This window comes from Rhinolophus sinicus, linkage group LG06, assembly GCF_036562045.2.
Source record: "Rhinolophus sinicus isolate RSC01 linkage group LG06, ASM3656204v1, whole genome shotgun sequence".
Classification (NCBI taxonomy): Eukaryota; Metazoa; Chordata; class Mammalia; order Chiroptera; family Rhinolophidae; genus Rhinolophus; species Rhinolophus sinicus.
This window is the reverse complement of record NC_133756.1, coordinates 41,777,355-41,791,963: the sequence shown is the minus strand read 5'-3', so window position 1 is coordinate 41,791,963 and position 14,609 is coordinate 41,777,355. Positions and strand designations below refer to the sequence as shown.

The 14,609-nt window shown below is 32.7% G+C and overlaps 1 protein-coding gene across 1 annotated transcript in view; it reads left to right on the top strand.

The window, feature by feature from the left end:
- Window positions 1-14,609, top strand: part of PIGK (phosphatidylinositol glycan anchor biosynthesis class K) — a 111,149-nt gene that overhangs the window by 48,433 nt on the left and 48,107 nt on the right. Inside the window, exons 7-9 of the mRNA XM_074337057.1 lie at window positions 570-687; window positions 1,407-1,517; window positions 7,045-7,217. Coding sequence (XP_074193158.1) covers window positions 570-687; window positions 1,407-1,517; window positions 7,045-7,217 — 402 coding nt within the window. The remainder of the gene's footprint in view (window positions 1-569; window positions 688-1,406; window positions 1,518-7,044; window positions 7,218-14,609) is intronic.

The following is a 14,609-nucleotide window of genomic DNA, read 5'->3' as shown; positions in this document are numbered from 1 at the left end:
ATTCCCAGCTTAGTGTCAGGCACAGTGGAGGGACTCAATAAATATTTGTAACACGTAACACACAGTGTATGTGTCTGTCTTCCACTTAGATTTTAAGCTCTTTGGGTATGGTGACTAAGTCATCACACACACACACACACACACACACACACATATATGTATATATGATGACTATATATATATATATATATATAGTAGTAGTTGTTTTTCTCTGAATGTACCTCAGTTTCTAGAACAGCGTAAGTACCAAATTTGTGTTTGTTGAATTCAATATTCATTTGTATTTGGAATCATGTGGCATAGATAAGGGAGAGGGAAAGAGTTGGGGCAGCCACTTTGTGGCATAACCACCATTCCGTGTTGAGGTGGTTTTCTAGGCCAGGATTATACCTTTAATATTTCTCATGTCAAATTTGTATTGAGAATTCTGAGAAATCTCAGATTTTTAGCTAATGAAGTCATTAAGATATGACCTCAACATCTTATTTCATGGAAGTATTGCAAAAATATTCGTCAATGTATGATTCACAGCATGATTCATGTCAAAGATATTATCACTTTTCTTTCAGCTACAATGAGCTACTGTTTATTATTGATACTTGTCAAGGAGCATCCATGTATGAGCGATTTTATTCCCCCAATATAATGGCTTTAGCTAGTAGCCAAGTGGGAGAAGATTCACTCTCGGTAGGTTCATTTTTCCCATTTGTAAACTGCATTGTCTTTGGAATGCGTGGCTATTTCTCAAATCGTTTATATGCTGTATGAGTATATCTGTTAGACTTTTGTACTGTTAGACTTTTTAACACCTGAGAAGGAAATTTTGATTACATTTAAAACATTTGTTATAATGATGCTATTTTTGCTTTGCTTTTTAAAAAAAAATATATCGAGATGTAATTGACATACAATATTATATTGCTTTCAGGTATATAACATAATGATTTGATATTTGTATATATTGTGAAATGATCATTACAATAAGTCTGGCTAATATCTGTCACCAGACGTAGTTACAGAATTTTGTTTTTTTGTGATGAAAACTTAAGATCTACTCTTTTAGCAACTTTCAAATATGCAGTGCAGTATTATTAACTGTTGTTGTTATGCTGTACACTATATCCCTGGGACTTATTTATTTTATAACTGGAAGTTTGTATCTTTTGACTCCCTTCATCCATTTGCCCCCACCCCTACCTCTGTCAATCACCAATATGTTCTCTGCATCTACAACCTTGGTTTTGGTTTTTATTTATTTTGTTTTTTGATTCCACATATAAATGAGATCATACAGTGTTTGTCTTTCTCTGTCTGACTTATTTCACTTAGCATAATGCCCACAATGTCCATCTATGTTGTTTCAAATGGCAAGATTTCGTTCTTTTTTATACTTTGCTTTTTCGTAGCATCAACCTGATCCTGCAATTGGAGTTCACCTTATGGATAGATACACATTTTATGTCTTGGAATTTTTGGAAGAAATTAATCCAGCTAGTCAAACTAATATGAATGATCTTGTAAGTACATACTTGATTATAGCACATAGGTATGCTAATTTTAACATGATAAATGAGGTCTATTAGTCCCCGTACTACTAGGTACTATGTTATAAGTTGAATTGTGGCCTTTTTAAACTGGTTCGAATTTCCCTTTACAGTGGTATCTCTTTCTTTACTACAAGAGGCCTAAAGCTTTAGTGCAGTTAACTTGCTATTATTCCTTAGGGTACTTTTCTATTTTCATTCATTTGCTCTGTTTTTTTTCCTACCAGAAATGTACTTTTTTAAAATATTCACATATTGAAATTCTGCCTATTCTTTAGGAGTCAGATCAGAGCTCCTCCAGGAAGTCTTCCCAACCAAGTTCTTTCCTGTTAGACTTTACTTTTCAGAGCTTTATCTTTTGTACCATTTATCATAGTCTGTCTTTTTTTTTTGAACTTACTAATTGAGTGTCTTTCTCATTTAATGGGACGTTCTTGAGGAGAGGGAACTTCTCTAACATATATTTGTGCACCACACAACTTCTAATACAGTGTTTTGCCATGGCTTGTTGAATTTCACTCAACTTTTTTTCATGACATTTCTGCACTGATGGTATCTTTTTAAATAACTCTACTTTGAAGTTGCTGTTGGAAGTGGGCATAATAAAAAGCTTGAAGCAACAATTCCAGATTGGGTAATTATTGTGCATCGATGACTTTTTTATCCATTCATTTAAACCTTGTGCATTCATTCACAAATATTTCTTGAGTTATTGCTGTGTCAGGCACTGGCTATACCCTAGTGAAAGAGGCAGACACTCTCCCTGCCATCATGGATCTTCAGAATGAAGGCAGGGGTGCTGAGTAGAAAGGTCGCCAGACTCTAGCTCTTCAGCCAAGCAGCTTTGAACTGATCTCTTTTATTGTACAGACCTTTTAGGTACATTTTTATTTATTAAAGGGGTTCTACAGCAAAATTCTGAAAACCACTGCTATAAACTATCAAATCTGATAAAATAGAACTTCTTACTAATTACATGTTTAACGTTATATATTTTTATGCATGTTAAACCTTACTATGAATTTGAATATTAAAACAAAACTTGTGATAATGCTACTTTAACTGTAAGAAAATCATAGTCACCTAAATTTCAGTTACTTTACTTTTAAAGTTTATTCCCATTTTTAGATTATATAATGTATATTTTAAGTAACGCATAATATCCTGTCTCAAAATTTCGCAATAAATGCACTTCACACTTTAAATGTCTAATGGATTAAAAAAATACCTCTTCTGTTGAAATTATATAGGAAAGACTGAGGAAACTAATTTGTTTTTATTGCTTACAATTGCTATTTAGTTTCTTTAAGTATAGTTGGTATACAATGTTATATTAGTTTCAGGTTTACAATGTGATCACCCTACTAATTCTATTAATCATCTGTCACTGTGCAATCTTATCACACTATTATTGATTATATTTCCTTGTATCATTTTTACCCTTCCCCCAGCGCCCTCCCTCCTGGCAACCATTCCTTTGGTCTCTGTTTCTGTGAGTCTTTGTTTATTTTGTTTGTTCATTTGTTTTGTTTTTTAAGATTCTACATGTAAATGAAACCATACAGTATTTGTCTTTTCTCTGTCTGACTTATCTCACTTATCATAGTACCCTCTAGGTCCATCCATGTTGTTGCAAATGGCAAGATTTCATTATTTTTTATTTCTGCGTAATACTTAGTTTTCAATAAACATTCCTCACTAATAATCTCATTTGGTCTGCCCACCTCCATTTTTTAAATTGAACTTTAATTGAATGATGAGTTTTTCAGTCTTGTTCAGTAAGAATAATCCATTTCCTTGAAGTTAAATAGTACAATATCTCTAGATATTGTATAATGATACCTATTTTCTGTTGGATTATGTGTATGTAGTAAAATTTGCTGAGTATCAGATGTATTCAGAATACAATATTAGGTGCTTCAGGAGCAGAAAAGTGAGAAGACTTGGTGTTTAGCCCCTTAAAAATTTATACTGTCGTTGGTAACAGTTGAAGAGCACATTTCTAGAGTATCACCTGTTACATAAAGTCTCGGATCCTTCAGGTAATGGTTGTTCCTCTCTGAACATATAACTCTTGCTATGTACCTTTATTATGCTTTTAATATTGCTCTGTAATTGTTTATAATTGTCATGTTCTCTTGATTCCTTGAGTTTCTTAAATAAGAGTTATAAGCACCATGCTGTATGCAGCTTACTACCCACAGAACTTAATTATATAGGATAACTTGTTTTACTATTACATATATATGTATATATATGTATCTATCTCTATATATGTATCTATGTCTATCTATATACATATGTATGTGTATGTGTGTGTGTATATATATATATATATAGTAATTGTAGATGCTCAATGAATATTTACTGAATGAATGAAGGACAGACATGACTACAATGCACGTTTATATGGTTTCTTTAAGTACAGTGGAATTAGTGATTGGAATTTTTTTTTTTTAGTATATGTGCTGCCGAAGTGAGCACTGGAATTTATTTTTTTGGAAGAGGTGGATTTTCAGGTTTGAAAGAAGAGAAGTTTAGCATACTCTAGGAAAATGGAATACCTGCCAAGGCACAGAAGTTGCAATACTTGTCTTTGATAATAAACATATAACCTAGTTTGAGTGGAGATTCTGTAAGTGAAGGAGATTATTGAAAGTTAAGCTGAGTAATTGCAAGACCTGTGGGTCATTATGTTGCTGAGCCTAAGGAGATGAGATCGATATGATAAACATTCTTGAAGGGAGGAATGACTTCATAGAAAGTGAAAGTATGATTGTTTTGGTAGCAAAGAAGGGCATAATACATATTTGGTATTTCTATAGCTCATTTGACTATGCTTATGTTTTTTGTTTTTGTTTCTGGTAAGAATCCCCATCTTTTGTATTTTTTTTAAATTAAAGTTTATTGGGGTGATAATGGTTGGTAGTTACATAGGTTTCAGGTGTACAATTCTGTAATACATCATCTGTGTATGACATTTTTTGTTCACCACCCAGAGTATGCTTATTTTGCTTTCTTCTGGGAGTACCTAATAAAGCCCACCAAGTTGCTCATACAGGAAGGCCTTCAGTCTACGTAGGACTTCAATCTTATCTTCATTTATTTTATCTTTTACTTTATTTCTGCAACCTTCCATCTGTTTTATCCTTCCTGTTTGGCATTTTACTTTCTTGAGCTTCCCCCACCCACCCTTTTTCCAGTCTTAATTTATATTCTGATCTCTTCTTTGTATTTCCTTTTATTGCTTTCCTGAACCAGGAAGGCCACCAGTGTGATGTTAGGCAAATGACTTAATCTCTTTGAACCTTAGTTTGAAGTAGAGATAATGATTTTTATAAACCTCAAAGTTATTGGTAAGCTTACATGAGAATATCTACAAATTGCTTAGCACAGTGCTTGGAACACTGTGTTTCATAAATAATAGCTGCTCTGCCCTTCCCCAGCCTTCTCCTATCACGTTCATGATTACTTATTCAGATGGGCTTGTCTCCGAAGCTGGCCTAGTGCTGTGGGCCCTGGGCCCTCGCTGGTAGTAGGCCTGTAACGGTTTTCTTCACATAGCCTGTGCTTCTCTGCCAAATGAGGTTGTTTGCCTTTCACATCTCTGCAGCTGTTCCTTTATTGGGAATGTGCTTATTTCCCATCTGTAATTTGCCGTTTCCTTCAGAAAACAGCTTAAATCCCACTCCCTTTTTTTCTTATCCTCAAACTACAAGAAGTTTATCCTTTTCTGAATTAGAACCTGTCACCTTTTTTTCCTACCTTGTTATGTTTATTCATCGCTTACTAGACTTAAAGCCCTGAGGACAGGACCATGTCTTATCAATTTTTGTTTCTTCTGTGGAAGGTAACAGTATGAAGTATATGTCATAGGTACTTTTTATGATTTCTGAGTGAATGCATTTGTGTCTGTTTTTGGTTAATTCACCAATGTGGAATATCGGGTAAGATTAACTTAAAAATTACTGTGCGATATGTGTATGAAGTTATGAGTGATGAAGTCATGTTTTCAGCTGTATTCTTTGGAGGACTGGTGTCTGGAGGTGACTTGGGTTTGTTTTCATCATGGATAAATGAAGAAAGTTATTTGATTTATAGAATGGTTTACATAGATTCACAGCAGAAGAGGAGATCTAGGGGGAGGCTGTGCTTCAACTGCCTGTTATCCAGAGCAGCTGTACTTTAATTTTTTTTTACATATTTGCTGCTATGTAATATTTTATTTGAATTTAAAGTTTGAATGAAGGGTTATGATTGCAAACTGTTGAAAAAAACCACTCTGGTAGAACACCTACCTGAGACGGATATAGATACAGAAAAAAAGCAATTATTTTGTCATGGTGTTTACGTGTGAGTTGTAGATTTAAGCGTTCAAAATATGCTCTGTAGCATATGATTCAAAAAGGTGAGTGTTTTTTCGCACTGTAGCCAGCTTCCCCTTTTATCACCTGTTCTAATGTTGATAGTGCTTAGAATATCAAGCACTATGATGGCTGTGAGTCTTTTTTTTTTTTTTCTATTTCTTTTTTTTTTAAATTTAATTTTATTAAATTTATTGGGGTGACAATTGTTAGTAAAATTACATAGATTTCAGGTGTACAATTCTGTATTACATCATCTATAAATCCCATTGTGTTTTCACCACCCAGAGTCAGTTCTCCTTCCATCACCATATATTTGATCCCCCTTACCCTCATCTCCCACCCCCTGCCCCCCTTACCCTCTGGTAACCACTAAACTATTATCTGTGTCTATAAGTTTCTGTTTCTCATTTGTTTGTCTTGTTCTTTTGTTGTTTTTGGTTTATATACCACATATCAGTGAAATCACATGGTTCTCTGCTTTTTCTGTCTGACTTGTTTCTCTCAGCATTACTCTCTCAAGATCCATCCATGTTGTCACAAATGTTCCTATATCATCTTTTCTTACTGCCGAATAGTATTCCATTGTGTATATATACCACAACTTCTTTATCCATTCATCTATCGAAGGACATTTTGGTTGTTTCCATGTCTTGGCCACCGTAAACAAAGCTGCAATGAACATTGGAACACACGTGTCTTTATCTCTAAATGTTTTCAGATTTTTTGGGTAGATACCCAGGAGAGGGATTGCTGGGTCATATGGCAATTCTATTCGTAATTCTTTGAGGAACCTCCACACTGCCTTCCATAACGGCTGCACCAGTCTGCATTCCCACCAACAGTGTATGAGTGTTCCGTTTTCTCCACAGCCTCTCCAACACTTGTTACTATTTGTCTTGTTGATGATAGCCATTCTGACTGGGGTGAGGTGATATCTCATTGTGGTTTTGATTTGCATTTCTCTGATGACTAGTGATGTTGAGCATTTTTTCATATCTTTAGAATCTGTAGCTTCTTTAGGCTGGGAGAGCTTTAACAATACACTGCATTCTGTTATATTGTGTTACTGGATTTAGTAAAAGGTGTATGTATATGTGGGCGTGTGTGTATTTATTATTATGTATTTGTTTCAGTTTCAGGTATGTCCCAAAAGCCTCTGTGTGTCTACTCCTGGGCATCGCACGGATCTTTTTCAGAGGGATCCTAAAAATGTCCTGATAACTGATTTCTTCGGAAGTGTACGGAAAGTGGAAATTACAACAGAGACTATTAGTTTGCAACCGGATTTAGAAATAATGGAAAGCAGGTATTCATCTTAAATTATTTGTTTCTTTCCCTTTTTTTGCTGTTGTTTTTTTCTTATTCACATTAAATTATTTGAATAGAATACTTTTATCTCACAATCTGTAAAATTTTATGTAACAATAGTTTTTAAAAGATGAAAGTTGGTGTTTGTAAATAAAATGACATATTTCTACCCAGTCTTCACTTTATGTAGGCCCTGTGTTTTTCAGATTTATGGGTAAAAGCTATAAATAGCAGTGAGAAGCTCAGATCCTGATTAGGATTATGTTATAATTCCAAAATACAATGTAGTAGTGTGATTTGAGACTTGCTAAGGACCAAAACTTTTCCCGTTAACTGGCTGTCTCAGAGCCGTGCTTTTCTGGGATGGACGAGTACATAATGGTTCAGAAGATCTTCATGAAAGAGCAAGTATGTGAATGTTTCAAACGTTAACACTCTCTAATGAGTGTGTATGCTGTCACCTGTTGCAGTAGAAGGTATTAAATGATGCGACATTGAACAGGGAGGGTGGCAGCTGGGCATTTAGTGTGTAGTAAGGGCCCTTGGAGTCTGTTAGATGCAAGGCAGATGAACGTAAAAAGGGGAATGAGGGCCAAATGCATAGTTCAAACTAGAACACAATGCTTCCACGTTCAGAATTTTTTTTGGCTCCAGCAGTCTGTTTAGTTCTTTGAGTGCCATGTATTTTGGTTCCTAGAGTCTGGGTGGTTTGTGAGTCTGGTTCGGTTACATTTCTGGCTTTTACCTAGTGGTGTGTTCTGTTAATCTGGAACAATTTATCTGGGATTATTGTAACTTTGGAGTGATTATCTATCAACAGGTGCCACAGTTTAGGATGTTTTGGGGGCTCTTGGTAATTTATTAAGGAAAGGAATGAGAGAGAGAGATACAAGCCAGGTTACCCCCATCTTGGAGAGTGGATTGTGTGTGAGTGAGTGAGCAGTGAGTCTGCATGCATTCAACATGTGTAGGTGTGTGTGTGTGTGTGTGTGTGTGTGTGTGTGTGTATGTGTAGAGACAGAAGAAAAATTGGCTGATTTTGGGTATATGAATTTTAGAAATATTTATAATGTTCCATTTTTTTTCTCTGTAAACATTTTTAAAGGCCAAATATCTTTGTTAGGTTTAAATGGTGTTTCAGTAGCCAATTTCTTGAAATATATAGGTGATATATTTTAATAGGTATGAATCTTTGTTATTTGTGATTGTCTAATGCTGTCTGTTGGAAACTCATACTCCAGGGAACTTTTCTGGGTTGGCAAATGGCAACATAAATTACTCTCAATTTTGAAATATTCAACGATTTGCCATTGTCTTATGAATGTTTTAGAAATAAATTAAAAAACTCGCATAAAATACATCTCTTATGAAGATTTAAAACTGTTATTATTATTATTTCCTATTCTGGATATTCAAGGCCTTGGAGTTTTTCTTTTCCAATTTCCTATATCTGTTGGCTTAAAAAAATATATTCTTAAGATAGCAGATGATAATATATAGCGGTACTACTTTTATTTGTTATTTAAATACTGACTTTCAAATTACATTTGTACAATAGCTAAACTATATCTTAATACTTAGCAACTAAAATTGGAATTGAACTGCTATATATCTTTTACCAGATTCATTTTATAATTTGCCTTGAACTTAAGCCTATAATAAGATACACTTTGTTTTAACCATCTGACCATTGTATTAATTTCCTTTATAGGCAAGAACTATCTTTATACTTCTTCTGTACTTACTTTCTGTTCTCTCCACCTAACAAAATATTATATATTCTGGAAGAGTGGAATTTTATCTCATAAATTATCTCCATGGATTATATCAGATGCAAAAATAGTTGGTACTGAAGAGTATCTTAATTTATCTTTAATTGAGGAGAAAATTATTTTAAGCTACAAAGCCAGATACCAGGCCTGTTGAATTAGAGCACCCTCTAGTGTTTATAAATAAAATTTATTTAGAACATTGCTTACAGATGGTTTCATGTTTACTGGTACAGGTTATCCAATGAATTTTGAAGAATTAAGTTCCCAACATGTTCCAGGAATTTTTACATGGATGCTAGAAATATTGTCTCATATATAGGTGCTACTTATCTGCAAATGTGAATGGCAATCATTTTGTTTTGAGAAAAGTATATTCATGAGAGATCAGATATTACAAAAACTTTTATTAAAGAAATTATGGGCTAGAATGCATATGTAGCTTTTCAGCTCTTAGGTTAAAAATATCAATGCAGTCATTGCTGTTAAAAATATACTTTTAAAAATATTACGTTCTACCTTTATTAGGGAAACAATAGAACTGATTTGTTCATACTGTATTTCATATTTTGTGTATTAGAGTATACTAGACTAAAACCAGATATGATGAAGAACTTTAATACATAAAATTGACTGCAGGACTATATGAAATAATTTTTTTATATGTCTTCTGAAACTTAGATATTGAATAAGGTAGTTAGTAACAACACTATGTTTCTGCATATGTCTTACTAATTGTGTTATTAATTTATCCGCAAGAACAAATGAGGTTAAATAAATACTGATTGTAATATTCTTGGCTTATACAATTTGATTCTAAACTGCTTCATCTAAGTATACATGGGTTGACTTTGGTAAGTATGCAGACAAGTAAACAGCATGCCCTCCTGAAAGAGTTCAGCTTTCTAGAATCTAGTAGTAAGTCCGTGTCATAATTACTTAGATTACCAGTTTTGTGTCTTTACTTTATAGGGAAAATAGCCTCCAGCTTATAGATATAAAAATGCAGGCATGTTTTAGTGTTAAACAAAGTATAGAAGTCTAAATTCTGTAGGCATTGCCCAAGAAAAAACGGAATCCACTTTTTTATAGATGAGTAAACTGAGGCTGAGAAAGGTTAAGAAACCTGCCTAAAGTCACCCATCTAATAAATAATAGAGCCAAGATAATGAATCTAGGAATGCCTCATAGTTCTAAATATATATATATTCTTATAGTATTCTTTCACAATTTACTCCGAGTTACTTGGCTTGTTTTCTTTTAAAAGGATGTAAAATATAAAAGATAGTTCAGTGAATTATCACAAACGAACTACTCATGTAACCACCGGAAAAAGAAATAGAACAATGTTGGTGCACTGGAAGCTCCCTCAATCTATGTGCCCCTTCCCAGTTTCTTCCCTTTTACTCCCCCTCAAAGTTAACCACTATCCTAACTTTTATGGAATTTACTTTCTTACTCTTAGGTGATTTTATTTATATCACCTAAGCATGTATCCCTAAACATTATGTTTTGATTCTTTTATTAATATTATGTTTTTGGAATTCATTTATGTTGTGTGCAACTGTAGTTTGTTCAATGTTTTTTTTGTTTTTGAATATTGAGGTATAATTTATTTACAATAAAATCACCCTTTTAAATGTATAGTTTTGAGTTTTGACAAATGCATACCCTCGGATAATCACCGTGCCTATGCATCACCACAAGAAATTTCTTTATGCCCCTTTTTATCCAATTCCTCCCTCATATCCCTAGAAACCACTGATCTGTTTCCTGTCCCCGGGGTTGTCATATAGATGGAATCATACATTCCGTACGTACCGTTTGGAGTCTGGCTTCTTTTACTGGCATAAGGCATTTCATATTTTTACCTGTTGTCACATGTATCAGGAATTTGTTCCTTTTTATTGCTGGGCATGTGATACAGTTTATCCGTTCATCAATTGAAAGATACTTGTTTTTGCCCCCAGTTTTTGGTGATTATGAATAACACCACTATAAACATTTACATACAAATATCAGTTTTCATTTCACTTGAGTTAAATACCTAAGAGTAGGCTTGCGGGGTCAACATTGTAGAAATACATGTTAAATTTGTAAGAAATTTCAAAACCATTTTTATAGTTATTGTACCATTTTTCATTTCTACAAATAATTGTTCCACATCTTTAATTACTATGCTATTTTAAGTGACATTTAAAAAATTATTTTCCATTTGTTGTTCAAATACAGAAGTATAATTAATTTTTATATTGACTGTATTCTGGGATCTGGGATCTTACTGATTCTGTTGTTGATCAACTCAATCCCAGTCAGGCCTTTTTCATTTTTTGGTGGAGATAGACAAATTGATTCCAAAATTTATATGGAAATGTAAAGAACCTACTGTAGTATTTATTATATCATTGAACATATGAATTCTAGTCTCTATAATGTTTACTAGGAAATTGAATCAAAATTTAAATGTACATAATCAGTAGAAACATCTGTTTTGTAGTTGGGCAAAGTAGATTGTGAGAAACATGAAACATTGTGATCAAACTGTTCATTGAAAGTTGCTCATAGTACATTGATATGGTTATGAAACTTTACGAACCAAAGATTTACCAACATGGTTCAGACAATAGGTTACAGGATTTCTCTCTTACTGTTCTACTTACTACTCTATTTTTCAAAGTGATTTACTCATCAGTATAATTCTGTATCATCTTAAGTATCTTTTTTTTAAAAAATTAAATTTATTGGGGTGACTTAAGTATCTTATTTGGCCATTTATTTTATACTGTGATTTATAACTGTTAGTCACTTCAGTTGTTTAGGATTTCATTAAAATCACTTTCAGAACATAAATTAGATGTGATTATTTGATTTATAAAGACACTAAAACGGAAAAATTATCTATTTTCTCATTTTACATTGAATAAAGTTCTTTAGTGTTACAGTTTCAAAATAATATGTTGATTATTTTAGGAGCAGTTTTCTAAAAGCAGTTTATTTCACTACCTACAGTTAACAAAAACATCCATTGGTTGGTGACTTTTAAGAAATCAATGTATATAAATACTGTAGCAGAATGTAGTACTGTATCTCTTTGCATAAGTAAAACCTCTGAGTATAAATTAGTAAATATATGTTTACTAGAGGTAGTGATTTCCAACTAGCGTATATTAATATTTAAAAATGTGTCAAAGCAAAGTTAATTTTAATTTAAATACTAAACATATAGAACCTAAAATTTTATATTGTGAGAAATCTAAAAATGATATGGAATTATTTAAGAAACTGTTGGGGTTTCTTAAATGCCAAAAAAATGTATACACATGACTTGTATTCATCTTTTGTTATCGGTATATATTGAGTATTACAATTTTAATACAGTTGTTTTCTTTCTTAAAATGTGTATATATATTTTTTGGTACCCTCTGTAGAACATTAGAGGTTAAACCATTAGGATGGTTAGCAAATAAAGTTTTGAATTATATGAAAAAGTAGATTATTGGCCGTTAAAGGCATCTTAACTCTTTGATTCTATGTTTTTTGACTCTCTTGGTCTACTTATTAATTGTTATATTATTGCTGTATTCCACTAAATTAAGCTTTAATATCCTAAATGAGTTAAATTAATTTCATGTCTATTATCTGACGTTATAGAGGATGTTATAGCATAATAATCAAAGTCAAAGTCTTTGGAATTAGCATCTGAATTCAGAGCCTCTGCCATTTACTAACTTTGTAACCTTGGGCAAACTGGGTGACTTCTTTGATTCTCAATTTCCTCCTCTGTAAAATGGAAATAATAATGGCACTTCATAAGTTTATTAAGATAATTAATTTTTTTAAAGCTGTTAGTTTTGCCTTAAATATAGTTAGTAATGTTCTCAATAAATGTTCAACATTATTGAGAGAACATAGCATATGTTCTGATAAAAATTATTGCTAGAATGCTATTTTTAGTATATTTTTGGCTATTTGGAAAAATTATGTATTCTGCTTTTATTAATCTAGTGTCATAAAGTAGTTATTTTATATTTGGGAGGTTTCTCATTTGGAGTAGTGTTAAGAATTGGGAAATTGTGATTTACCAGAAGATGGCAGTAGAATTACATGTTTGTACACATGGAGCAATCATTTTTGAATGCTGAAGATTGAAGGTAGAATGTAACACCAAATCATGATATTTGTTTCTTTAGACCGCTGACAGAGAAAAATACTTCTAATATTGAATTGTTAGTTGAAAAAATTATGGTAAAAATTTCTTTTGTATATAAGTTGTCTTGCTTTAATATACCTAATAATGTGGAACTTTGATTATAAAGTGGGTAAATCTACAAGATCTTTTTGAATTGCTACTCTGCTGGCATAGTTTTAGAAATAGGTTGCATATTATTAAATACTTAATAAAAAATTGAAGGATCATAAAATCTTATGTTTGTGTGAAGATTATGATTAATTAGTAATAAAGATAAAGGTGTTATTTATAATTTATTAGTGGGGAACACTTGATTCAATTTTAAAAAATTGATTTATATATGACTCTTTAGGACTGTAGCTGTTAGGGAAAGCAAAAGGCAGAAGACATTTATGTTAATAATATCTATCTGTAATCCCATTTCAGCAACTGTCATTTTTCTGTTGAAATCATGGCATGGCTTTGTAACCGATTTTTAAGTATTCTAAAGGTGAGGTGTTACCGAATTGTCCCTCCCAGTGCTTTAAGGAAACTTGAAGGCTGTTTGATATATTAGAAAATGTGTAGAAGTGAATGGACTTGCATTCAAATTTTAGTTTAGTTTCTTGCTTTATGTTTTTAGGCATATTACTTAATATTGGTGAAACTCAGATATTTTATCTGTAAAAGGTTGATATACTCTCTACCTTTACAGTTATTGTGAGGATTGGGGGTAATGAGCATACTTTTTCTGTGCATTTTTAAGAGCATGCCATGTAAAACTCAGCCATACCGGTGTCTCTCCTCCAAGGCACATGGTGCTGTGGGAGTGGTACTGTCTTTATCTGGTGGACTGTAGCTCTGTTTCTATAGCTTCATTTGCATTTTTGTCAGCCATGCCACACATTGCCTGTTCGGACAGGAATTACTGTTAGCCTGGCCTTTCCATACTTACCCGTGTAGTTGATTTTTTAAAAATCTGTTTCAGGACTTGATGCTTATTTCATTGTGTTTTGTCTTACTAATGATTATAAGTGTTAGTTCATTATTGTAACCCATCAATCTTTTATAATACTTATTTTGATTTCATAATGTTAGCATTAAAGTATATAGATTTTATTGTGGGGGTAAAACTGAACCTGGAAAAAGGACAGGGCCATGAGGGCTTGGCCAGCAACATCCTTCACAATTGATACCAATTTGGGGCACAGCTGTTAAGTGTATTGGAATACTGTGGTTTTTCTCAGGGGTAATCAATAATTTGAAATTTCATAACAAATGATTTTTAATAAAGCCAAATGGTACCTAGAACTGCAAGTAAAGTCATTTATGTGACTTTTTATTAAATTGATATAGTAAATATTATTTACAGTGCATTTTTCTGATTGTAATAGACAAATTCCTGCAAGATGGCAGGTAATTAAAAATGCTTATTTCAAAATTAATTTTGTCT